This window comes from Pseudochaenichthys georgianus, chromosome 7, assembly GCF_902827115.2.
Source record: "Pseudochaenichthys georgianus chromosome 7, fPseGeo1.2, whole genome shotgun sequence".
In the NCBI taxonomy this organism is placed as follows: domain Eukaryota; kingdom Metazoa; phylum Chordata; class Actinopteri; order Perciformes; family Channichthyidae; genus Pseudochaenichthys; species Pseudochaenichthys georgianus.
This window is the reverse complement of record NC_047509.1, coordinates 25148669-25176471: the sequence shown is the minus strand read 5'-3', so window position 1 is coordinate 25176471 and position 27803 is coordinate 25148669. Positions and strand designations below refer to the sequence as shown.

Here is a 27803-nt window from a genome sequence, read left to right as displayed (position 1 = left end):
TTCAGGGTTGGATGTTTGCTGACTCTCTGCTGTTAGCTCGGCCTTCAGCACCACCTGTTCCCCTAGCATATTCTCTGCTCCTGACTGACAGCTACCTCACAAAGTATATAGTATAGTATATAGTTGAATATTTAAAAGTTATATATACAGCATTTAGGGAATTGATGTAGAAACGATTTGCTGTTTAAAGATTTAGTGGAGTAATGGCGTTCTGAGTAGAGGATGAAGTGATGCAACCTGATGTTCTCTGTGCTTTGTTTACAGTCTGACCACAAGTGGATGCTTGTGCATGTGAGTCCTATTAGTGGCTAGCTAATAGCCTCTGCTCTTTACCGCTGATAATGCCGTCCTGATCGGTGGGGTTGTCGCAGAAACGTTAAACTCACCCTCTGGTTCCTCTTTATGTTGAGGCTATTTGTTCTCCATCATTACTGTTGCTGTTGTCTGCACTGTCTGCGCAGTTAGCAACGCTAGCCATCACCATGTTGAAATGCAAACATTTTTGCAAAAAGTTGATCATATATCTATCTAGCAGTTATTTGACAATACTATCATTCATTTGGAGTTATTTCTGAGCATCTAACATATGCAGGCCAAATATTCACTCTCTTTGAGCTCTGTATGGGGTCTCTACTAACTCCAGAGGGAAATCCTTTGCTCTATAGCTGTTTAGCAGCTAGCCTCTAACTGTGTCATGTGGTGCCGAGCAGGTAGTGTGTAATGGATTGTTAGAGAATGTCCCCTCAGAACAGTTACCAAATGACAGCATAAGTACAATAAGTCAAAACATCAACTAACAGTAAAGGTTACTAAGGCATTAGCTAAAACCCAATATAAAGCTAAACTGTGAAGCCAAGGGTACGGCAGATTCAAGTGAAGTTTCCTTGCTACATGCTAAATGAAGGTATTCACAATTGTATTAATAACATACACAAGATAAAGAAACAATAGATACAGAGAATAAAAACACTCTTACATGTGTTGTACTGCAACTTTCACTTCAATAAAACTAGTGTCACAATACACTCAATACCCAGAAGTACACAACATCTTGAGTGGGGAGTCTCTTACGGGCTTAATGTGTTTCTCCGACAGAAGTCTTACGCCACAGGAATGAACCAGGGCTAATGACAACTGATCCTCTTCTCTGACTTGATTGTGGTAGAAATATGTGCATTCATTGACCCTCCCTCCATCTGCCTCCATTCCGTTCCAATTCCATAAACAGGAATTGAAGTCATTATGATTCATCGAAACAGTAAATAAAATCCCCATCCCCGGCCACCGATGTAAATGTCTGCTTAAATGTGTGCATTTGCATAATAGCCTCCATGCATCAGCTGACATGCAGTTGGTACCAGTAAAGTATGAATCTGATCAGTGTCATTTCCTATTTGTATGATTTGGGCACAATGGCTGAAACTGTCTTCCTAAATTATCCCGCAGCCTTTGAGTAACAGCTGTGGTAGTCATAAAATGTTTCCAAAATATCAGCACATCTCTGGTGACATAAAATCTGTCGTCTCCTGGATTTAATGGTGCTAAAAATAAATGAAACATTTGAGCTGAAAAAATACCTCTTTTTCAAAAAATACAAAGATTTCTTCCTACTGCGTGTGAACAATTTTAGATCCTAAAACATCCATATTTGTCGAATAATCAGCTTCTTCTCGATCTACAAAGAATGTGCACACATCGTAATGAGAAAATCTCATTCCATAGTGACACATTATAGCCTCTCTCTGTCTTCATGTCCCTCTCAGTGTCTCCCACAAACTCTCTCGACTTTACTGTTCTTTCCTTTTCCAGTTCCACCTCTGCTACAAAAAACAGCAGGATTTAGAACAAAAAGTTGCAAGAGGTCCAGCAATCTGTCAGAGTGTCCACTAGCCACGAGGCAGCTGAAATTGGACTAGGCTGGAATGGGATTGGAGGTTGAACATTGATAGGGAATGACAGTAAGTGTCTAGAGGGGGGACATTTTTAGATTGGTTCTCCCCTCTTCAGAGTGAGTTGGAGGGAAAAACGGGGTGGGGTTAAATGTGTGCCTGTTACTGGAGACAAAATCAATTAAGAGTCCTATTGTTCCCACAGAATTCTTGTTTAGCTTGCAGAGTAAGATATACAGCACAGACCCAAACTGACAGTGAGCAGGTGATGGCTGATATAATGGGTGATACTATATAGCTGGGGCACACATATGCAGTCTTTACAGCAGGCACACTAACTTTAACATTCATTATAACTTGGTGATTAAGACACATTATGTGTTTGTCCTGCTTCAATTACGGCAATAAAATATCCTATTTGACAAAAGAGACAGCATACCAAGTCCAGCTACAATGTTGCATAATAGATTCCTTCAAAAATACATCTTCATGAAGAACGTTATATTTATACTATAAATAAAACGTTCGTCATGAAGATGTATTTTTTAAGTAATTGGAAGAACATATTATGTTTTTGTCCATTTTCCCTTTCCTGTACTGTGTTGGTTTTTGTGCATCTAAATGGTCTGCAAAAGCCAAATTCACAAAGTTCATGCCAGATGGAGTTTCTCTGCCACATACTCGCCTTGGTTGAACTCCTTTGTTTTCTTCCAAAGCGTTAATTGGCAAGTGCTCCAATACCAGTGTTTCCCCTATATACAAATAGCAGTGGCGCAGCGCCCCTGCTGAAATATGCGCGCCGCTGCTAGGGGGCCCCAGCCTGGTACCCAAAAAGAAAAATGTTACATTTTAATTAAAATAATAATAAGTGGCGACCCTTTTTCGTTTTTGATTGTTTGTTATGTGGATTTGTAGTATTTGTGTTACTGTATGTTCAATAAAGGTGTATTTTTGCTAAATCTTGAGACATTACCACTGTATGTACTGGCAGGGCCGATTTTTGACATCGATGGCAAGTGATGAAAGTGGGGGATGTTGGCTTATCAGGCGCCCGCAGCTCACAGCCAAAGTGCGAGCGTGGGAGAGAGCGAGGGAGAGAGAGATAGGGTGCACCGGTACCGGCACTGTTGTTATTAGAATCTGGTGCTGGCTGCGCTAACGGATATAAGAAGTAGATGTTTCTACAACCATGGTGGAGGAGAGCTCTCCTGTCAGACTGAGAGGCTCATTGAGGTAAAGGACTCTCTGAGTGTCTAAGTTATCTCAGTGGGTCAATAAGTTACATTTATTTGTTATTGGCTATGGTAGGTTATTGGTTATGTTCACATACTTATTTGATTATTAAAATGTAAACCGATCTTTTTCATATGGGTGTTTTAGAGTTGTACCCCCTAGATCAGGTCTCTAGTAATTGTGTGCTCAAAGTGCACCAGATTGAAGCATTTTACTTTAAAATGTTCAAAACAAATCTTCCCGGGGGGGGGGCATACCCCCGGACCCCCCTAGAGGATGTGACGTCCACCCACCAACTAAAACATGTTCATACAATACTGCAGTGATTCTCGAATGGGGGTACGTTGGGGGTACTGCAGGGGGTACGTAATGCATGATTACAAAAATAATCTTAGTACAATAAGTTAAATAGAAAACACAATTTTATATAAAATATTCCTAGAACCACCAAGGGGGTCCTCATATAAACATGTCAAATTTGTGTATTGTATTTTATAGTTTTGCATAATATACCATTTTGTTCATTGGTTTGTTAAACAGATATTACTTTTGAAAAACAGTTGAAAAACTCCTTGGAAAAATCTGTTTAAAATTTGTTTCATTATGTTATTTTTTTTCATGCATAAAATGAAAATATCCTTAGTTTGTTGTAATGCATGCATGAAGGAGGTAATACATCACACACTGAGGGAACATCACTATATTGGAATTACTTGTATAGGCTTTTTCGATAAAAAATGTTCGGGGTAGGTCAGGGGGTACTCGGCTGAGAAAATGTTTCAAAGGGGGTACATTACTGAAAAAAGTTTGAGAAGCACTGCAATACTGAATACATTTGAAGCCATTTTGAGGTATATGACCTATGTCAATAAGTTTCTGTTTTTGTAGTGTATTTGTCTTTTGTTGAGATTTTTCATTTATTCTTTATATATAAAATCTCGCCTAGGGCAGCAAATTGTCTAGTACCGGCCCTGGTACTAGGCCTCAAGAGCCGCGCTCACATTATGCTGGGCCCACGTGCCTTAGCACCGCTGCAATGACTCCATCCTAGGGGAAACACTGAATACATTATGCGTGATAGGCTAAGGGCAGGACATCTCTTAGTGGTTGACCAATCACAACAGAGCTGGCCAACTGACCAATCAGAGCAGACTAGGTTTCAGACAGAGGGCGAAAAGAGGTGCTGCGTGCTGCAGCACCTCTTTTCGGCAGTATGAGAAAAATAAGAAAAATAAAAGAGCTTTTTTACAGTAAAGCATGGAAACATGTAAGGGCACAGAATACAAACATGAACCTGAAATTAGTACGAGTATAAGGTCTTCTTAAATGAATGGACAATGTTGTAAAGAAGCACTTGTGGCGGAAGTACAGCGCCACTTACAGGCCCGGCATATGTACTACAGCCTCTCCAGCGGGTCAAGGACAAAATCGTAGTACAGTAAACTCAAGGGATTAGAAAAAGGTCACCTATTTACGAGTGCTCTTTTACAGTGATGAGAATAAAGACCTGCAATAATGTTATAATCTGTTTTCACTCCATATATGCAGATGCTAATCTAAGAGACATCTTGAGCCGGGGTCTTTAGGTTTAGTCTTCTCTTCCTGTTGGCTCTCTACAGTCTGTGTGGCAGAGCAAAGAGCCAGCACTTTACCAGCTACTCTCCGATTAAATCCATGAGAATCAGCGGTGTTAGGAAACTACATGCAAGAGAGCCTCCAGGCTAATGCACCCTCTCCGCCACAGTTCCATTTCCCATAATGATTATATCCCAGGAAGCACATACATTCTCTAGTTTTATTTCAAATTCTACAATGTTAGAACATTGACACAGGGGGGTATTGAACATGCTGTGCACTCAATAGTGTTATAGATGCTTTCACAGAAATACATTATATTTAAAGAGTTTCAACTCTTAAACTGATGAATTATTCACTTTAGCAGAATTGCTGAGAATGTTAAGAAAGTTTCATTCAGGCGAAACATTCTCCCCTGCACATAATGAATGCATGATGGGGCCCTGATTAATGTTTGCCATTTGCAGCCATTAACTGACCTTTCATTCCTAGGGGAATGTGTTTGTGTCCTCAGGACAAAGAAACTCACTGGACAAACTGCATTACAAATGATAGAAACGCACCCACTTTGCCTGTTACTTGCACTGTCTGGAGATTTGCCCTTATTAAAGTACCATCACAATGATTTAGAAAGGATGATAACTAACCATTTTAGCAACACATCTCTTTCAATTTTTTGCCCAAGTCATTTAGCATTTAATTTGCATTACCACACAACCAAAAAAGATGAACAAGGCTGGCTAACTGTATTTAATTTGATAACAAAGCAAAATTGAAGGATTTGCAGATTCATTTGTATATCCTACAGAAATGAATGGAAACCAAGAGTTGCCTGAATTGTTGTCCTGCTCAAAAAATGAATATAAAAATGGTCAGCATTCATCGATAAACATGAACAGTTTTTAACATGCAAAAACACAGATTTTGTTCCCTAAAATGTAGTTGCAACTAACTGTCTGTGATTTGAGCTATTTAATATTATTCTAGCACTTAGTCTTTCATCTCTAATGAGATGCAGGAGTAATTAATACAGTTCAGATTGTGGATCTGACTCTGTCTCCCTCACATGTACACACGCATCTTTATGGAACATTGATAGCAAATTCATCAGTGGCTCATGATGGCAGTAACGCCTAAGCTCTGAAGAATGCAGCCAGCAGTGTCTGCTCTGTCTGGAAGTGCTTGGCTCTGGATTAGCTAGTCAATTCTCTTGAGCAGAACAATATCTCTGCGTCGCCCGAGGAGATGACAGGGTCACGCCTGATGAGAACGGAAAAAAAACACATCTTGCCTTGGGGCACTCAATCACAGAAATCAGGTTATATGCTGTATTAACAGAGACAGTGATGAAGAGATAATGGAAATCGGGATAACACATACGGGATGGATTGCCTTTTATTGATGAGCACACTAGTGTTAAGGCAAGCCTCATTCCCCATGGTCTTTAGCTTCGTTTAAACTCATTATTGCCTTGAAGGTGGAAGATTATAAAGAGGAAGATACTATCAACTCTGAATCTACGACCAAAGCTTTAAGTATTTCAGCGCATTGAATGGATTTATAGGCTTTAAAATGTAAATGTATTCAATTAACAATCATATAAAACAGAGTAAAGCTGTAACCTCGAAACAGCAAAGATGGTTTTCTTGGTTTGATGCTTTCTCTGTACAAACTACAACCTTAATTCTAAAGAAATCGAGGTTGTCAATGTTTATTCAAATCAAAAGGCATTTAAATGACCATGTCACTCTCTCCCTTCGAGTCAGCCAGTGTCGATCAAGAAGCCGCTGCTTCAACATCACAGAATCTGACATCCACATGCTGGCAAGCCTATTTCATGCTCCAGGTCCTTGGAGTAATGGGGGCTGCACTTGAGTGAGAGAGGGGTTAGAACAGAAGTCGTCACTGAGCAAAGAACTGATCAGAGAGAAAGATAGGCAGTAATCTCCACCGCATTCCACCACAATCTGCCTCCGATGGCCTAAAAAACCCTCTCGTGCGACTGTGGATAGCATCAGCAACTGGCCAGAACTTGCATGGATTTTCTCAGAACGACACAAACATGCCAACAGAGCTCAAATATACACTGTATATATATACAGTATTGTATTACTACAAATTTGCAATTTCTTACTTTACATTTTTTGGTATTGTGGACTGAACATGACACTAACAAGCATCTTTAATTGTGGTGTCCGTTTACAAAATTACATATGTAGCCATCTCTTGTTTTCACAGTCTGTTCTTGCTCTGAATTGACAGTAATCTGTAAAAGAAATGCAGTTTTTTTCTTTGGCGTAAAAACCACAAACAGTGAGATTAGTGTCGTTCTTAAGCTGCAGATGGACAGATATACCTGGATGACTTTTCAGATTTCTTGGTCATGGAGATTAGCAGCAAAGTTTCTATGAAACTGAAAGAGGCGCTGTTCGGGTCAAGAGGGGCTGAAGGGAAGATAAGATAGCTGGTAGATGCAAAGAAGGAAGAGACTTCAAATGAGTCAAAATGGTAGCAAGGCAACTCTCCTCCTTTGTGATCTGTTCTAATTAACTCCCTGCAATCTATCATCCTCCAGTATATTGCATCAGTAGGCATTCAGGTGGCAAATAAATGCTGCGTGAAAATTCCCACAGCCAGTTTCAAAGATATTGTTATTGGATTATTATTGCAGAAAATGCAGGACTTGCCAATACTGTTGGATAGCTAATTATTTATAATGCTCTTTGAGTGGTTGTCCCAATGAATTGGGGCTTTGCTACGGTTCTTCCTTCAGATAGCATCTACAGTTTGAGGAGCTTACACCAAACATGAGGAGAATGTTAATTGGCTGCATCAGGCCAGGCAATAATTGCTGCTGGTTACGCTTGATGAGCTGCACTGGTAAGAGCATGTCATTCATTCAGCCATGATGAAACAGCCTCCATGTGAACACCCGAGCTGTCAGCATTTAGCTTGTTTTTTTTACATCTATTTCCACTGGCTTTAGTTCCATTTTATTGTTATGCATTGTTAACACTGCACAATTATGTTTACCTCATATTCCCTGGGTGTTGCTGTTAAGCATATTGCAAACTATTAAACTGTTATTTTCAGAGAACAGTCTTGCTGTGCATGAGTGGGAGTGAAGTGGATAACGAAGCAACCATTTCTGATGCAACTGGCCAATTATTACAATGTACTAATTATTAAGTGAGACTATGGGTGTTTGGATGGGTGTCCATGCTTGTGGACAACGCATCTGTGTATGTATGCATGTGAGTCAGTTTCTGTTCATATACAATAGTTGAGAAATGACCTTTGGTGCTGAAGGCTAACAGGGCTGTTATTTATAGTTTTGGCCAAATGGGAGGGCAGACACCATGTCACCATGTATAATTCATCACACTAGATGAGTTTCCACACACACAGAGTCTGCGTACCTGTATGAGGTGGCTCTTACAGCCGTGACTAAACCTTACATGAATCATCCAAACAAACACATCAACAAACACGTTCTGCGGCCAAAAAATGAATTCAACCACCTGGAAAAGTCAAGCCAAGGTGACAATTATGTTTTGACAGAAAGTACATAGGTGCCAAAGCAATCCTGGTGGCCTCAATAAGATCCTGTAGCTGAGATGTGTAGCTAATGGTTGTGGAGTTACATTTGACTGCAAGACTGAAAAGACTGTCACTGTAAATGTGAGTTACCTTTTGAGTGACTGAGAGGAAGTTCTGTCATCCGTCCAAGTGCATTTGATGAGCTGAGGAGTAATGGACAGTGTCTGAAAAAAGTGTTGGATGAATCTGATTGGTGATACTTTCAAATGAAGCAGCCAAGGTAATCAGAGTTTCACGAGTAAATGTGATTAGAGGCTGAGGTGTTCAAACAGAGAGAGATGGAACATCACAAAGGCTCCAATTAGTTCTTCCTTATCAAAATACGAAATGACTCCATGCTCTCGGAAAATATTTGCCAATCTGACCAAGCTCGCCTCATGATTATTACAGTTGCTTAACCATTTTTCCTGACTTGATTGTCACGGGCAGCTGATTATCTGTAACTCGTTCCAAATTGTCTTCCGCAACGGGGAAGGAAACTAGCTAGCACTCGAGGGAGCAGCTCGCAGCATTCACCTGCGGCACCGTCAGCGGAAGAAGGCAATTACACAGCCAGGACCAAACTCAGCTGCTTTCGCAATTATGTTGTCAAACTGAGCCTGCTGGAAACACATACACAGTCAAACACACACGTGCGTCCATGTGTTGATTCACAGGCAGGCACACATGGACAAGAATGCCAACGAATTGCAGGTTGACACGTAGAGCTCTGACCTGAACCTGAGAGAGTGTCAGTCCAGTAACAGGCTGTCCGCTGCAAACCAACCACAGCTTCTGTTTTACAGCCGGTTCACAGAAGGTGTTAATCCACAGTGTTACACCCTTCCTGACTCATCTTGGCGTGCTGCTTTCTCCCTGAGTGACAGCTGTGAGACATGACAAAGCAACGTATTGTGAAATGATTTGATGTGTCGTCGCTGGACTTGCAGGACCCAACAGAGCAGAGGAATTGATGTGACATGTTACACATTGAAGTAAAAAAATTGAACATTTCTCCGTTATTCAGCTTCGAAGACATCAGCTGCAGGTGTGATTATACATAATCTGCTGCTATGGTTACAATCAATAATGGCTGCATGACTAATGTTTTACAATGTTCGGTTTGCAAAGACAGACCGCACATTACCCTGAAGCGGTAATCATAGAGGCTGCCACAGAGATGTGAGTAACCGAGCACGATTGCAAATACATAACCACACCTGGGACAGTGAGGGTTCTGCAAAGACAGCCAGCCATAGCCTGCAGGTGTTTGTTTTGCTTTAAAAGCTCCAATTGTGTCACAACCACACCTCAGGGTTAAGCCTGAAGGACTTATACGTGCTTCAAAACATATAACCAGTTGACCAGTTTTACGCAACATTTCTGGGTTGCTAGCACATGGAATTTCCACAAAACGTAACATGCAGATAAGGCATAGTATGTATCTGTATTATTTGAACTTTTACCTCTGTGTTTGAGTTGTTTTTAACCCAAGGTTGAAGGGCAGGTGAAGTACCAGTATGTAGATAAAATACAGGTATTTGGAAGCAAAACAGCAGCGCAGTTCTCACAATGGCAAGTCTTCTCAGCTGTTGTAATCTAACGCTTTGCAGATAAAGAAGTCTGAAACCAGTCTGGCTGACACAGCAGAAAAAAAATCCCTGTGGATGAAGAACATGCATTCAGGCTAAAAGCTGCATTCTATAACACATAGGTGTGAGCAAGCTCTCTGATTGGTCAATAGGCGTGTTTGATTCCACGATCAAACAACGGTCAAATAGAACGTGCCTTTTCACAACAAGTCAGTATCCCTCCGCGTCTGAGAAAAACTGTATACCGTTGGGCCTAAAAGCAATGCTTTTCGAACTGGAACAAGAAAGCAGCGGAGAAGTAGTGGTTTCCATAGCGACACACAGCCGTTACACTGTTACATTGTCTCTCGTTGGAAAATCGTTAGCTACAAAATGTCAGATTTTATAGTTAATTTTGATTTGTTGGGGGGCCTCAGTATTGATGAATGGTTGGACATGGACACAGACCACAAAACCAACGAAAGATTTGCGGCTGTTTCAACTGACGAGCTGAGTGCGTTGGAAAAAAGTCGCAACGAAAAGAGTACATTGGCGTCAACTACCTGGGCTGTCAAATGTTTCAAAGCGTTCTTAAAAACCCAGGAGAAAATGGTGGATTTCGGAATAGTGTCCAAACCGGAGCTGAACAGCTTACTTCGCCAGTTTTATGGAAGTGTTAGAAACACTAAGGGCCAGCAGTACGCTATTAGAACCTATGTCGGTTTGAGAGCTGGGATCAACCGCTTCGTTAATGACCCTCCGTACAGCCGGGCATGGTGTTTGATGAAAGACAATGAGTTCACCACCTCAAATAACGTGTTCTCCGGACTCATCAAGTCACTCAGAAGGGCTGGGCAGGACAAAACTGAACACCATCCCGCTATCACCAACGAGGACCTCGAAATCCTGAGGAAGTCCCGGGCCATGGACCCAAACACACCACGGGGCCTCCTCAACAAGGTAATAATAATAATAATAATAATAATAATAATAATAATAGCATAATAATAGCTACTTTATTGATCCGCAAGGAAATTGTTTTTACAGTAGACATTTCCTACATTACATTACAGGTGTGGTTCGACTGCATTTCGGAAGAAGGGGAAAGGAGGGCCTGAGGAAACTCACTCCACAATCTTTCGTTGTTAAACGAGATTCTGCAGGTGAGTTGATCAAACACGCGTTCGCCGGACTCATCAAGTCACTCAGAGGGGCTGGGCAACGAAAAAGTTGTTATCATTAAGCCTACAAGCTTTTATTATTATCAGGCTATTATTATTATTATTATTATTATTATTATTTCATCATTGTTATTATCTTTGTTGTTGCTTCATAAGGTAAAACTTGCCTAACATTCGTTTTTTTTTTTTTAATTATCCCTAAGGCACCAACTATGTGACGATGGCATTTAACGAGGAAACTAAAAATCATAAATGCCACAACGACAGGGAGCGCCAGAACAGGAGAGGGGCAATGTTTGAGGAGCCGGGCAATGCCCTTTGCCCAGTAGCTTCGTTCGAGGCCTACCTATCAACACTGCCCGAATCAGCAAAGGCTTTCTACCACCATCCAAGGAAGTCGGTGAAGCCTGGGGATGCGGTGTGGTATAGCATGGAGCCCTTGGGGGTGAACAGCCTGGGGTCCATGATGACCCACATTAGTGAAGAGGCTGGCACTGCTACGCGTTACACAAACCATTGCGTCAGAAGCACCTGCATACAGCGGCTGGCGGAGGCAGGGTTGGAGGCCAGAGAAATTATGTCCGTTAGCGGGCATACAAATGAGTCATCGCTTCGCAGCTACTGGGCTCCATCTCTGGACAACAGAAAGATGTGGAGCAACGCGCTTTTTGCCGGTCCGGGACACGCCATGAAATGGCCACTGGAGGAAAGCTCTTCCGATAACCTACCCGTGAACACCACAGCACCACCTGCAAAAAAGTCTGGCATGGAGTTCATGGAGAGCGGTTTCAAAAATTGCACTTTTAATGGCAGCATGAACATCCACCTTCATTCTGAAGCCAACATGTTAAATATGTAAATAAATAAATAAATAGCCTAATTCAAGAATTGTTGTCAATAAATAGTTTTCAATAAATTGGTTAATAATATATTATTTACTATAATTATATCAATAACTGTAAGCGGGGAAGCAGGAGTGTTCGATTGATCGGCTAGCGTTACCAAGGGAACTACTTTATAGGAACTACTTTCTGACGGAGATTAACTCAAGCAGAAAGTGTAGGTTTGGGAGCAATTTAGCCCACATTATGAAATTATTTTATGATATTGTTGATTACAATGATAGTTTGTGTTATAGAATCGCAATCATACACTTGATTGCGATCGGCGCAAGCGCCTCGGTCCTGCCGCAGTACTGTCGTACCAATAATGACGTTCAAGAACGGCCTCTCGTGTATGATTGCTTAAGCGAACAACCCCAAACCACTTTGTTTACAATAGAAACACAACACAATGCCTTCTTTACATGACCATAAAAACAGTGTTGTTTGGAGACAAACTTAGCCAAACAACACCCCGCAATCTGGGATTTAGTCATTGAAAGGTAGCAAAACTCTATAGAAATAGATAAAAAAGCAAAATACTCTCGAGTCATGACTATATTTTTGAATCTTTTCGTTTTGTAGGTCAAAGGTCAGATCCCTACATTAACATTTAATTTCAACAGCTCTACCTGTTCAATCTCTGCATGTCAGTTGGGGAAAGAGACTTTGTTTAAACTAACGTGAAAGAAAAGTGACTGCAGAAAGATCTGTTAATGGTGGAGTCTCCTCTCAGCAGCTACTCTGAGGTCAGTGCAGGTCAAAGTCTGCCAACGGCTCTGCACCTTAGCAGAGACTGTGAGCCACTATGAGACGTTACTCTGCCAACACGTGTACATGACGCTCTACAAGCAAACATTCCTCCCCGCCATGGCCTCAAAAGAAACTGAATGAGCCACTTTCGCATTTTTCATTTCACAGTTTGAGAGTGAAGGGCTGAAACTCACATCATACGACCGTCTAATAGCCTTAAGCAGCTGCACTTGTCTTTCCCAATCACTCACCAGACTTTCCCTGCTCCCCGTCTGACTTCATCCCCTCCTCCGAGGGGGGTTCTCCAGAGGATTCCAGGATCTGTCAGGTGTGTGCCAGAGACTTTCAGGACAGCAAGACAAACTCCAAAAGACTCCAAAAATGATCCTCTCTCTTCAAAGAACGTCCATTATTTATATTTCACCCACTAAAATAAAGCTAAGTTGACACCAGGAAATACATCCAGGAGCTACCGTTTTCCCCTTATTACTCTGAGTGTACCTGTTCGAGGAGACTTCCACAGCTTCAGTGATACAGTACACCCGGCCCCTCCCCCTCTACTAACATGGTTTACTAGGTATGGAGGAGGAGCTCTGCAGGGCTGTCACTAGTTTTCCCACATTACTCAAACACACACACACACACACACACACACACACACACACACACACACACACACACACACACACACACACACACACACACACACACACACACACACACACACACACACACACACACACACACACACACACACACACACACACACACACACACACACACACGCACTAACGAGGGGAGGAGCACAGCCTAGGTGTGTGTGCTTGCAGGCGGGTGAGCGTTGATGTGTGTCAGCTCAGCAACAGGTCTGCCAGCTGTTGACTCGCCTTAGGGTCTCAGTAACCTAATACCTTTACATCACCATCAAAATGATCACTGCAGCAGGAAACACTTGCCAAAGAAAAACACTGTGATGTTTGATCTTGTTTTTTTGACATTGATGTTTTTGTTTGTAAGGCCTCCCCATAAATGTTTTTATTAAATGAATAAACCGCAGTAAGGGAGGCATAAAGTAAGCCTAAGCCAAAAGATAACAGGTGGATTTAACTACAACTAAGGGATACAGGATATTGTCATCATTCTGTGGATTAAAATACAGCTCCTTTTGAAATTGTAATAAACTGGATATTGTGTAAAAGATATCTTTTAAATCCCTCTTAAATTTAACTTTTTAATTAGATATTTTTAATTTCTCTGGTCAGCATGTTAAGTTAGTAAAACACTTTTACTACTGTTGCAGATACGGGTTATTTTTTTTCATGCAATCTCTTTGCTCCCCCCCGCAGGGACAAGTAGTTTGAGGCACGCATGAGAATGAGGGACTGATGATGTGCGAGTAGCCATACAGAAGAACCCCTGATTTCAAACAAACCTGATAAGACTATGCATTAATTAAGCTTTATGAATCTGCCTCCAAGGACAAAGATAAAACCTTGTGAAATATGTTAAAAAAAGGCAGAGCATAAATGTTATCCAAAGTAAAGGGCACATATAAAACTGGTCATAAAACAGTCAAAACAGCAATATAAAGACTCATGAAACACTGATTGAATTGTACCTTGAAGTAATTTCTATTTCACATTTGTAATGATTAGGAATACGGCAGCGTTCTCTGTTGAGCCTGTGTGACAACCTTGATATACTACGGACGAAATTCTTTATTCTTATTCCGCCGGGTTATTTTGTCCCTCTTCTGCTCCCACATTCCACATCGCAGAAACTCCATTCAAACATCGAAACGTTCAGCTCGGTCGGAAATCGATGGCTATTACTTTTCTCATTCATAACTTTCATAATTCCCGAGATATATCCCATAATTTATCAAATGTTTTACATGGAAGTCAATGGAGAAACTCTTCAGACTTGAAACCTCTTCATGCGACTTCAACTGTTAACTGTTCCTTCATACTTTCACTCAGAAACCTCATTCCAACTTTAAAATGTTACACATCTTTCTGACATTATTCATATTAAACAACTTTTAAATCAGATTCATACTTTTAGAAATATTAAACATTGTTCAGACCTTGGTAAAGAGGCCTTCTTCAGATTTTAACATTAGTGTGTATTGAGCAGCTCGTTAAAACTAGAGTGGAGGACAGCTTGAAATTCGCCTTCATATTTTTTTTTAAACCTGCCATAATTCACAAACCATACACTCCGGAGATTTTTCATTAGAAAAGTAAGAAAACATCGTAGCTTGACAAATAAAAAAAAATTAAGCAAAAAAAATGGGCATGAAGTGACAACAACTTTCAGGCTGCTCTTTTCTCACAGCAGCAGCCGGACACCTTTAGTTAATCTGCAAAAAAGGCCACATTATTAACCCGAAAGTACGCAAAAAGCACACTTCAGATGCTCAAGGTCCTTGAGATGCTTCACGCGTTGACATTTTACCGATATCTGTTACGGTTCTTCAACCAAACGTTCACATGTAAGAGGTTTATCTCATTCAGAACAATGGAAAGGCTCTCCTCTCACTGATTACTGCACATCACCATGGAAACCTTTGATCTCTGGGCTCAAGCGCAGGTATTTCATAACGTCGTTAGCTCAAATGTGACCTGCTCTATCGAAATCAGTCGGAGGTCGCAACGGCTCATTTCAAAATAAACGTGGATTTGCGTAAAAAACAATATATAGAAATTTCAGAATATGAAACTTTTATTTCCAAACTCACACAATAAATACATTCTTGTAAAGGGCAGATGACAGGCAATCTGCTCTTCCGCAGCGCCGCCCCCCTCCCTCCGGCTGACATTATGAATGTAAGCGTAGAGTAATCATAAATAACACGGCAGGGTCCGTTACAGTTTGTTTTCATATGATTTCAATTAAACAAAGTCTTGGCTTTCAGAATATTAAACTTGTTTCGGCAAATTCAGAGGATAAATACAGCTTTGAAGCTTCGGCATAATTACAAGCGGAGAACGGAGTAATTTAACGTCACAGCAGGCACAACAACAGCCGGTGTTTCTCGTGAGGGTTTTCCCCGGGAATCAAATGCAATACACACAAACGCAAAATTACACACACACACAAACACACACACCAGTAATCCAAACGAAAATATCTTCCCTCCGTAGTATTTTGATCATTTGCTCCGCTAATCAATCAGATCGATGGATTCCAGAGAAGAGAAAACTTTGAAGGCCTTTTTCTCAAAATGATGACTCGGTGACAGTCATTATATAATGTGACATATTTCGCTTAATATTTGGAGTACAAAACAATCCTGATATCATTAGAAAGCTAGGAATCTCCTCTTTCCAGCAGTGTACAGTGTACAGATCATTCGCCATCAAGTTAGTTCAAAAGATTGCAGTTCAAATATTCTGTCATTATGCTGCTGTCAAATCCGTGTCTCAGTGCTGTACGATACCAGTCACCTCTGTGGAAACATTGGTATAACTGCCTTTTTTAATTTATATTTGAGTGTTGAATGTCTTGTAATAATGGACCAAGAGTCTCTTTAAATAAAGATGATGATGATTCTGCTGCTTTTCCAAGCCTTTTTATTATTATTTTCTTCTCTTATCACACATTCAAGCCCCCAGTTCATGTATCATTTAAATATAAATTCTTCACTTTCTTCTTACACATTACTATTTCAGCATAGCAATTCAGCGTCAGCTTTTCAGCATAAAGCATTCCCATAAGCAATTTCTTCAAAAATTGCATTCTCTAGTTATAAAGAATTCCCATTTAATCAGGTGATTAAGTCCCATTCAGATGTAACAATGCATTGCATAAAACAATTATTTCCACCTTACACTTCCATATGTGAAATCTTCTATATATTTACTTTCAATATGTGGGCAACACTGCCATTGTTCTGCTGCTAAATTAAATGGAGTCCACCTCCTGGAGGTCTGTGCTGAGTCCTAATTATCTCAAGCTCCATTAATCAAGGAGGCCACTTAATATGCAACCTTACACAAATATTCCTTTAGAACCGGCCTTTTCGAACAGCGTTGTAAAAAAAAATGCAGGTTGTGAATGTACATGTAACTTTGTATCTATTAATTAATAAAAAAATAATTAACTACCGAACTATGCTTGATTACATGGCTCATTGGAGCCTCCATAACTCCCCCCTGACCTGAGAGGCATGTTCAAGGCTCATGATGGCAAAACACAAAACGGTGGACATGAATATGGACAGCTTTATTGTTTTATATCTCGCTGAAGTTGGTATTAATAGTCAATGTACACAAATGAACTCACATCACAAAAGTGTCTATTAATAGCCATGCCCTATACTGTACCTTGATTCTCTGCAGAGTTGTTAATAATATCATACCATTCCTCGATATGAGACGATTAAGCACCTCCTCGGGTCTCAATGGTAAATTGACTGTACTTATAAAGTGCTTTATCAGGTATTTTCGACCCCTCAAAGCGCTTTTACATACTAAAAGCCAGTCATTGATGCAGAGCAGTACCAGTACCATTCACACACATGAATACACCGTTGGCCATCGGGAGAAACTCCCGGGCTGGGATCGAACCCACAACCTTCTGGTTAAAAGATGGCCGCACTCCCTCGCAGCCACAGTCTATAGTGTACATGCACAGTCAGAAAATGGCATACTGCTCACTCAAAGTGGTGTTTGTGTGTATATGATACACAGCAGATTAAAAGCTAAAGGTACAAGATGATTGTAAGGCTTTGTGTTGTGATCATATATGAATACAGTATATGGTGATTGTTCTTTATGATAACACCTCAATAAAAGGATGCTCAGCAGATAGCAGGAGAGATTTGCAGAGTCCATTTTTACGACACAATGGGAATCCAGTCATTGATCTTAGCTGGACCTTATTTTCCTCTTACAGTCAAAAGGCAGTTTCATGGAATGGTTACAAACGCCTTATAATGCTATTGAAGAGAAAGGCTGCAGGTATTATATTAGCCAAAAATAACAGCTTGTGCTTCTGCCTATAGTTTCCAATGGTATAAGGTTAAGATGACTCAGCTATTCCCCGTTCTGGAGAACGCCTTTGAGTTTTACCATCTAAAACAAGGTCAAGAAAGGTACAGTGAAAGTGAAAAAATTTGCCTATAGGTTAAAAGCAGGGATAAGTATTGGTAAAATGTATTCCGTTACATGTATTTAAGTACATTTCTTTGAGTAAATTGTACTTTTAAAAGTGTTTCATCTGCAACACATGACGGTTTAAAGCACCATGGCTGAAGCGCTAATGTGATGCAAATGTCTTGGTTTGCTAATTGCGCTAAAAGCTAATATTTACTGAACAACGAACAGCGAACGGAGCAGCGGGCTCCTTTTGTAAACACTGGTCTGAAGTGAGTAAGAGACGTGTGCTGACACTGAGCTGACAGACAGCACTAAGTGTGTCTGTTGTGTTTAATCACATATGTACACAGTTTGTTATCGTTCAAAATGTCTGTAAATATTCAAGCGAACAGTGTAGCCTGATTAAGGGAGACAGAAAAGCGGAGATCAAATGATGTACCCCCCCAAAAAAGACCGCTTTAACATGATTAATATAATATTTCTAGCACAGGTTAAAGTGAACAAGTGATCAGACCTTTATGTAATAGGATTTTAATGATGAAACATCGCAACATTATCTACTTATTAGCCTTAATAGGTTTATGAGACATTTTCAAAAAGATAAGAAGGAAAGATGTGGCCACTTCTCTAATCTTACTGTCCCCATGTAACCTAAATGTGATCTGTGGCTGTCTGCGATGGGAACATCTACACAGGAATTATCAAAGTTTAAGGACACTGTAAAATGTTGACACTATTTATATTTATTTTTTGACTGAAATGCAATTTCTGTTCATGCTATATAATGCATGTGTTTGCTGATTTTTTTGCCAAATAACAATATAATATAGAAAACAACAATACATAATATATTATACATATTGGTGTACTTTGTAGAGTATAACATGTATACAATATTTTGCAATTAAACTTGAGAGATACAGACTGGGGTACTGTCTGATGTTTATGTGGCAAGAAGATGACGACTTTACGTGAGAAAAATATGTGTGGATTAAATAATTCCACCTATATCAAAATAAAATAAAAATATTTTCGAAAAAGACAATAGTATGTCAGTACTTTATTTAGTAAAGACTTTTGTACTCTTACTCAAGTAGTTATTATGATGACTACTTATTTGACTGAAGTACAGCTTTTGCTAACTCTATCCACCTCTGTTTATAAGCCAGGCCACACTAACAAAACCATCTTGTATTGCTCAGTAGATCCTACGCTCCTTCCTCCAGAGCTGTTGGGATATTTCGACTGAGGTAACTAGGAATTGGTCCAGCTGCGGCTCCGGCACAGACACTTATGAAGATGAAGTGCTAATCAGCAGGTCTGTTGGGTTTCCTAATTAAAAGAATGTACTAGGCACGTGCTGGCTATTTACACTACTTTAAGACAGTATCAGATCACTCTAAAGCAGGGGTGGGGAACCTTTTTCTTCTCAAGGGCCATTTACATTTTTTCAACATCCTTCGAGGGCCATACAAATGATTGACCTCTGCTTAAAAATACTAAAATCACAGCCCATTCATTTGGCCTTTCTTTCATGCTGTGCACAGAAAAAGCAACCTCTTAATCCAGATATCTTACCATGACTTTCCTATCAATGTATACATGATTTAAGTGGGGGGAGATTTTTTTGTTTTAATGTTGAAGTTAAAAGCACCAATCTGGTGCACTTTGAGAACAAAATTAAGAGATCTATGGATACATCTCTCAACACCCATATGAAACAGAACTGGAAGCAGATTTATTTTTCTTTATGGATATTTTACAAATCACTCCCCTTTCAAACTGTATTCTTGTTAATTTATAACAACTTTTTTTTACTGTCATATAGTATTTTATACCTGTTTTTCCTTTAGTCTCTTATTTTTTTAGAACTATAATGATCATATAAAGATGTGCCTTTACCTCACTGGTTGTAGGAAAAGCTTCTTATATTCGTTAGCATAGCTAGCTAACCAGATGCTAATAACAACAAAGTTATTGACTGTAGGCCAATGATCAGTATGACAGATGAACAGATCGCCACTGGGCTCTCAACTAAAGACACAGCCGCGCAAAAACTGCGGCATGTTTATGGCTCCTTATGGATACTGCGATTTGTGAAGTCCCGGCCCGGAGCCGTGTTCTGGTGCTCTCCGTCAGAACTGCATCCCTGTCAGATGAGACATATACCACGTGATGACACGTTAGGCTCGTGTTGTGTCCAAGGACCCTGACCTTGGCCAGGAAAAACAGGTACTCGCTTGTTTAATTTTTTGGCGGTCTAGATTTCTTTAATTTTTAATCTTTTTTGCGTGTGTTTATAAATGACCTCGAGGGCCGTATCAAAAGGTCACGCGGGCCGTATACGGCCCGGGGGCTGGAGGTTCCCCACCCCTGCTCTAAAGGGACAGCGGGACAGCAGGAAATTAGCTTGCTGTGTCATGCATGGCTGGGAATGCATGATGATAACGTCAAAATAAAAATATTTGAGAGTAAAACAATCTGTTTTGCTAGACTGCTGATGCTAAGATATATGATGCAGTGTCACACACAAACGTTTTCTAAGTTCTGGGAGGCCTGGCGGTGATGAGCTGAGAGCACTACGCCTTAAATGAAAATCGATGGAAGCAGACAATCTCCCTCTCTGCAGCCAGTTTACACAATACCTCAGAGGACAGCAGCACATCTCACACTGCCAAGAACACGCCAACCTTTCTTTGTTTATGTGAGAAAGAAAATAAGAGTATAACAGAGACAATGAGAAAAAGATTAGAGATGTATTTAATTTATGTGTGTGTAGGTGTGCATGGATGGTCAACTTTGTAATCACTTCAGCTTTTTTCTGGTGCTTGTGAACAAGGTGGTGTCCATCTTGTTAATGCTTGTCTTTAGTAACGCCCAACTGGACTTTGTTATGACACACTATGCACGTGTTAATGGACACCCTCTCCTCAGAAATACACACTTTCCTGTTGTCCTGTTCCCATAATCCCCCCAACCCAATACTGCAGCTTGCACAGCACAACCTCGAAACATCCCTCATTTGAAAGATCAGCCCAAGAGTAAAACATGTTAAGAAATAAAGAAGGAAAAATGACCAGTGAATTGTGAGGATGACAGAGTAGAAAGGCATTTCTCATTATTGTACCGACACCACACATAAATGAAAGGAGGTGAATGACGCGGTCATGTAGTGGTAATAACAGTCCAATTATTGTAAAACACTGTGAAGGGTACATTCTGTCTGGATCACCTACAGTAGAAAACTGCTGTTATGTTCACCGTTTTCAATTTTCAAGCACGTTGCACTTCTAACCTCAAGCCAATACTTTCAGCTGTCAAAGGCAAAGGCAGTTTTCTGCTCTGAATGATTCAGTGTTGATTTTCTATTTAACACTTACACACATTTTCTCAAGTAGTGCACTTCAGTACAGATTTCACATACTTTACACAATCCCTTCTATATGCTATGTTATAATCTACTATATAGGATTAGGGTTATTATAATTTCTTATTGTTCATTTTCTTATAATAAAAGCCCTGAGCACCTCGTCCACCACTTGGGTTATGCAGACGAGAGTGTCTAGATGGAGTGACACATGTATGAGTTTGAGGGCTCGTCAGGTGTCAGACACTGCAGAGCAGTTTATAATACTCTGGGAAGTCAGACCATAAATCATTCAATCCTTCGTCGACAGTTTGGAGGTGAAGAGTTCAATTTTGCAATTTCAGGTTTCACTGCATTTTACCTGGAATGTGCACATGCACATATTGTATTGGTCAATGCAGTATGTTGCCAGATGAGGTTGCATTAGGCGGCTGTGAATGTGGAACAATTTTTGTTCTGGACATTACTTTTTTTTCCAATGACAATGAGTCCAATGACAGATTTGTGTTTAAAATGTTGTTTTGTACCGGTGCTCTTGGTCTATTTGAACACGGTGTATATCATGCAACAAGTAGGCTGACTCTTGCAGATACATTATTTAAAGTAATGAGATGTCTGTGTTGAGGTCGCGGATTTGTTGAGACCTTTAAGATGTTGTTGCATAACCTCCTCCTTTACACCCCCCATTTTTGCCTCAGGCAAAGCACATACATGAGGAGGGTGGGTCAACATTAACCTGTTAGCTTCAGGTCCTTTGTTTGAAATTACAACTAGGTGTGTGTTTATCTACTACGAGTCTAAAGGGTTTAAGACATTGTTTACTCTTCAGGATTCCCCTTCTTGTTCTAATAATATTTCTCCACTCATCACCTCTTTATTTTGTTTATTTTATACCTCAGACTTCCGGTCTTGTCCTCCATCAGCTACTTTATTTGCCTCTCTACTCGCTCAAACTTCCAACCTTCATGCTCAGTAATCAGTGAAGGAACCGGCAGCCACCAGGTGCCACTCTTCCATATCTGGCAGCTCAGAAAGCCACGGCCCCTCTCCACCATCGTCCTGCTGCCAGTTCACGAGGCCAGGCGCCGGCTCAGATTAGCTGCCTGCTGGCCTCTTTAACAGCCATGTGAAGGACAGGCAGAAGGTAGTACCACAGGTGACTGGGTGTACCTGTTGGCTGGTCGCCTCGTGTCAGACTACAAGGTGGAATTCAGAAATAGAAAATACACCTAGCACCTTGGTGGAGTACCAAAACAGAAGACAATAAATAATTTGACAGAGAATACAAAGAAGAGCTTTATCCAGAGTCAGTGTATTTTACTGTAGCAAAATGTATTAACTTTAAAATCTGAATTTCATTAGTCTTTCGTTGCATTAATCAAGAGGAAAAGCAGCAAACATTTAACGTTTTTTTCTTCTTGGATCCTCAATACCAATTTCTAGGTCACTTTTAATTCATGACTGTTGATACTTTCATGAGTTTTAATAACCAGCACTGGCTTGAAATAAAACCATGCATTAAAAAGCCCTCTCCAAAAAGGCATTTCATCAAAAATTATATCAAAAATAGAAAGAAAACATATTATATATATATATATATATATATTTAAATTGTACTATTCATGTTCATATTGGGGAAATAACTGAGCACACTGCTCCAAATCTTAAATAATATATTGGGTGCATGTTAGTGGTTAGAAGATACAATACAAGCATTTGCAGATAGAGGGTCCCCCTATTTATTAAGGGCATAAAATAAACACTTTTCTCCTCGAGGTCATCTATATCTGTGAGAGCCAGTGTATTATTTCACAATTCGTATAAAACATTTATTTTAGATCCAATGTTTAATACACCAGGTAGGCCTACCACCTGAATTGTTTTAATTGAACTTAACTAATATAATATTTGTTTATGTATTTAAAAAGGTGCAAAAGGTTATTAAATATATGTTAAGAAACTACAAATAATTATATATTATTTTTAACTTTGTATTGATTCAGCTTCCCTTGTCAGCTCTGAAATACATTTGGTGTGAGTCGGAGACACATTCACCGGGGGATTGAAGGCTTGTGGAGCTATCAGAGAAGGTCACTGAAGACGCTTTCACTGGTTCTGCTCCATTTGCTGCAGAAGGAGTGACGTGCCAAAAACAAGGCAGTCTCAGACCTGGCAATTTTGGATGCATTGATAGTGCACATCACACACACTCAGCTTTGAAGTGGGCCCATTGCTTAGCAACTGTCACTCCATTTAGATGAATGTAGACAGGTAGTGCTGGACAGACCCTGCTCTTCAAAAGCAAAGCTCCATCTAGATTTCGAACATAATGTAGCATGTGGTCAATTAAATCTAAGACTTCTTGAGCCAAATGCCTCCTAATGGATTCTAAGGGAACAGGAGAGAGGAGGAAAAGAGCAATATTTGTAAAAGGCTCAGAGGAGAGTGAGAGAGTGAGCCTAATAGAAGTGTATCAGGTGTACCAGTAATGTTTCTTTTCATGACTCCAAAAGCTCAAATGAACTCCTAAAACCAGACCCCTTGAAATGTTCGCTTTTTGCCTTGTCTGTGACCTTTGAGCTCCACTAGTCGACAGCCCCCTTTAATGAAGCAGTAAGAGCATGGAGGCAGATAATACGACTGCTGCACTGCTCCCCTTTTGTACATTTCAACGTCTCAGTGGTCTTTAATAAAAAGGCCAGAGGAAATAGGCAGACAGGCGCACAGTCAACCCTTTCTGATCGCATGTGTGTGGATCCTCAGTGTAAAGCATGTCTATGTCCATGATGATGATGCCCACTGTGATCTAAAATCTGCATTAGGTCTTCTTTTCCTGTCTTTTGTCAATACTCCCGATCTGATTTTGAAGGTGATGATACAAACAATATCCAGTTATTGCGTCTTGCATATCTAAATAATATGAATCACATTAAACTACAGCTACTGTCTGAGCATTTCTAAAAAAGCTATTTCTGGAGTGAGCAAATTATGGTGCAGAGGCCTTGTTATTGTTGCTGGAGGCATTTAAGTGACACCGTCCTAATGGCTATACGAGGGCATCGGTGAGGGCAGGTGTTCTGGAAAGTGTCAGCGCAGGAGAAAAATGGAAGCACTCAGCAGAGAGACTCCACACATGCACCCACACCCACACCTTCACATTGTCCCTATTGTTATTGTTCTTTTGTTCATGGTGGTATTTCTCTCCTACCCTCTTCGCTATATGGTTTTTCTCTCATTAATCACAATACATTCACAGGCAAAACTACAGTATGTCCTGAGGCAAACTCACCTCTTCCTTCTCATGGTGCCTTTCTATTTCCCCCAACAATGTTACTCTCAGCTCCTCTGTCTCCTTCCATCCTTTCTGGATGCCTTCTATGACTTCTCTGCACTGACCTTCCTATTTAAACCAGCCCACATGCCAAGCTTCACCCAGATATCATTGGCAGTTAATGTGCAGAAGCAGCACCTGTCTCCATAATGATACAGAGCTCACTGCTGAGGTTTGTTTCGCCTCTGCCTCCCTGCCTCTCTGTCTCTCTCCTTCTGCAGACCTGAGATGAATTTGCTGATAATGCCCCTCAGCGCCCTGTTCTCACTCGGATGAAACTTTAGGTTATATTCATGGCCTTGGCTACTGCAGGGGTTGGGGGAGCGTGTACGTGCTTTTCTGAGTCTGCACTTCTACAGCACCCAGGAAACGAACTTGGACATAATGCACCAGCTGGTTCATGCTGAAGGAGAGCGCGTACGTGTGCAAACATTTTAACTTACACATATGCATATAACTAACCTGCTCTTTGACTTTATAATGACTACCACAAGTTAAATTGTTTCATCATGTTCTGTAGTGGGAACAGAATGTTTGGGGCTCTCTGCTGGAACTGCTACACCCGCGACCCGACCACGGATAAGCGGGAGAATATGGATGGATGGATGTTCTGTAGTTTCATTAAGATATTTTACTTAACACACAAATACAAGAAAAAAGTTGTGTATTCCAAATTTCACATAAAATCCAAAGTATTTGCAGTAAATGTATGTTAAATTATTCAATCAATAAGTAAAAGTACTTATTTTGCAAGATGGTTTTATTGAGAGTGTTATATGTATAATAGCGATTTATTGAATTTTAATAGCTTGATAAAGTGTTGGGCAGTTTATTCCATAACCTGAAATGAGCAGTAACTGTCAGATTAATATAGTATTGTAAAGACTACAATATTTCCCGCTAAACTGTGTTTAGAAAAATCCTTAAATGAAAACACTCAACCTCAAATTATAATGAAGCACAGTACTTGACTTGATGTACTTAGAACCAAACAGTTGCCATATGTTGTTCTGATCTGCAGAGCTGTAATGTTACTAACATACCAAGGAAACCAGATTGCCAGCAATATGTCTTCTCTTTTCCTTGAACAATGGCTCGTGAGCTCTCTTGGTATCATCCCGACATCGACAGACGCTAATAGGATAGACTGGCACACTGGCAGCCAAATAGACCCCTAAGCAGGACACTGTAATGAGGAAAGGGCCCCTGGGGGCTCCTTGGGGGACACCAGAGATCCATACTGCAGCTGGCAGCCTGAATGCATCCACAATCCAAGAGAAGTGTCTGTACCGGTGACATGGTTTGCTCCTTTGATTCTCTCTACAAGAATCCAACAGCTTGAAGGAAGCTGTTGTCATAAAAAGGGCTGAAACATGGAAACAGACTCCAGATAAACGACTGCAACTGTGTTTGTCTGCAGACACGAGACCCGTCTGACCAGTTAGAGAGTTTCTCGGAATAAATAGAGACTTTTAAAGTTTATAAGCTGCTTTTAGGGGATGGTTAATGTGCCGCGAGTGACTAACAGCAGAACTGTAAACACAGATGGAGCATGACGGTATTTACTGTAGACGGAGCCATATTGCAGCATCATATTTACAGGATGACTAGGAGCGAGAAATGCATTAAATGTAAATCCAATAACAATTCAGATTGTCCTCATTAGAACCACGAGGATGTCTCCACTAGCTGCAAGCCATGAAACACTGAGTGAGCTAAGTTTTTATAGTTTTTCTAATTAATCTGCATCTTTTTTTAATAAAAAAACCGTGAACATCTGGTTCAACAGACCTAAAGGTTCATTATTATCAACCTATTGTCAACCTAAAATAATGGTAAAATGTGTGCATTCATGTATCATTAAAACACATTTATAAACTTTAGTCCCCCAAATTGACAGCCTTGCATTGTGGTTGATAATGTAGCCTTAACAGTTAATAAATGGTAATGTATTACATCACAGCAAGACGTTTTGATGGAACATTTGAATAACATGTAAAAAGAAAAATAGCAGAATGCTAACTCGTTGCTTATACAGTAGGTGCAATCACAGTATTGGATTTATCAGCAATGTTCTACTTTTCAACATGTTTTAGGGATTATATAAACTTCACACTTAGTGACACCAGATTGAGTAACATAAACAAATACAATGTATGCATTTTGAGTCCAGATTTGAAAGAATACAAACTCCACATAACTCTTAACCAGCAGTTGTCTGTGGTTGTTGTTTTCTTGGTTCAACACTAACATGCACACAGACTGAATAAGATAGCAGCTTTGTCAGATTCGGTGGAAAGCTCTCTGTAATGCTTTTTAAACACAAGTCTCTCTTGGCTCATTAGCAGCTAGACGCTACAGGGATCACAGGCAGTCATCGTTAGCGAGACAAACACATGTAATGGATGGCCATTGTTCATCAACAGGTGCAAGCAGCAAATACTGAGGAGAGGGAGGAAGTGATTGATAGAGACTTCTCTTAGCTCTTGTGTGTATTGTGAATTCACATGTGTGTGTGACTATTCTGTGTTTTTGCATGTGCATTTTTGGATTGTCATGAATGCCGCCCCTGCATGCCACAGCATCGTCCTATTGTGGCACTGCGGGAAACTTAAAAGTCAAGCAGCAGTGTCTGAGCAGGGCTGTTCAAGTCTTACCTTTGTCCAGAGAAGCGTCCGGGGAGTTAAAGTCCATCAGACTGCTGATTTCAGTCTTGTAGCAGAGGTCAGTGGCCGGAGATTTCTGCCTCGGGTGGGAAGAGGGGTCTGAGAGCGAAACAAAGGACAAAAAACTAGGTTAAATACACAGAGAACCGAGAAAAAATGATATGGAGCGTGAGCTAAGGAATGACTCCACATTTTGTTTATTTGATATGCAATCAAATAGGTTCAAACTAAAATATGAGGACCTTCAATTACTTGAATTGCTTTATTTACATTATAATTAGGTCAACCCAAATGCATTTTTGGTTTTAGGAGAACTACACCAACAACTTACGGAGAGATTTGGAAAGATAACACATTTAGACAGATAGTGGAATTTTTTCTTTTTGCATTCTTAGAAATAAGATTTGAGCTAAAGCATTTGTAACAAGAGTGTGTGGAAATACTACCGCATTTCAAACAATTAGAAAGAGAAAGCAAATGACAAATGAATATAGTAATTTTTGACTAATGCTTGTGAACGCATTTAAAAGGGCAACTGGAGATGTCCTATTAACAGTTATTTAAAATGACTATGGAGACAGCAATAGCTAAATGAGAAGGAGGGCAAATCCCTGTGTACGCCCAAACCTCAGGATAATGAATACTATGTTAAACTGCTCATTAGTTTTCCTCACA

At 40.2% G+C, this 27803-nt stretch overlaps 1 protein-coding gene across 2 annotated transcripts in view; it reads right to left on the bottom strand.

Annotated features, from left to right (window-relative positions):
- prdm2a (PR domain containing 2, with ZNF domain a) overlaps positions 1 to 27803 on the bottom strand; it is a 274473-nt gene that overhangs the window by 32216 nt on the left and 214454 nt on the right. For both annotated transcript variants that reach the window (XM_034086888.1, XM_034086889.1), the window contains exon 6: positions 27120 to 27227. In XM_034086888.1, coding sequence (XP_033942779.1) covers positions 27120 to 27227 — 108 coding nt within the window. The remainder of the gene's footprint in view (positions 1 to 27119; positions 27228 to 27803) is intronic.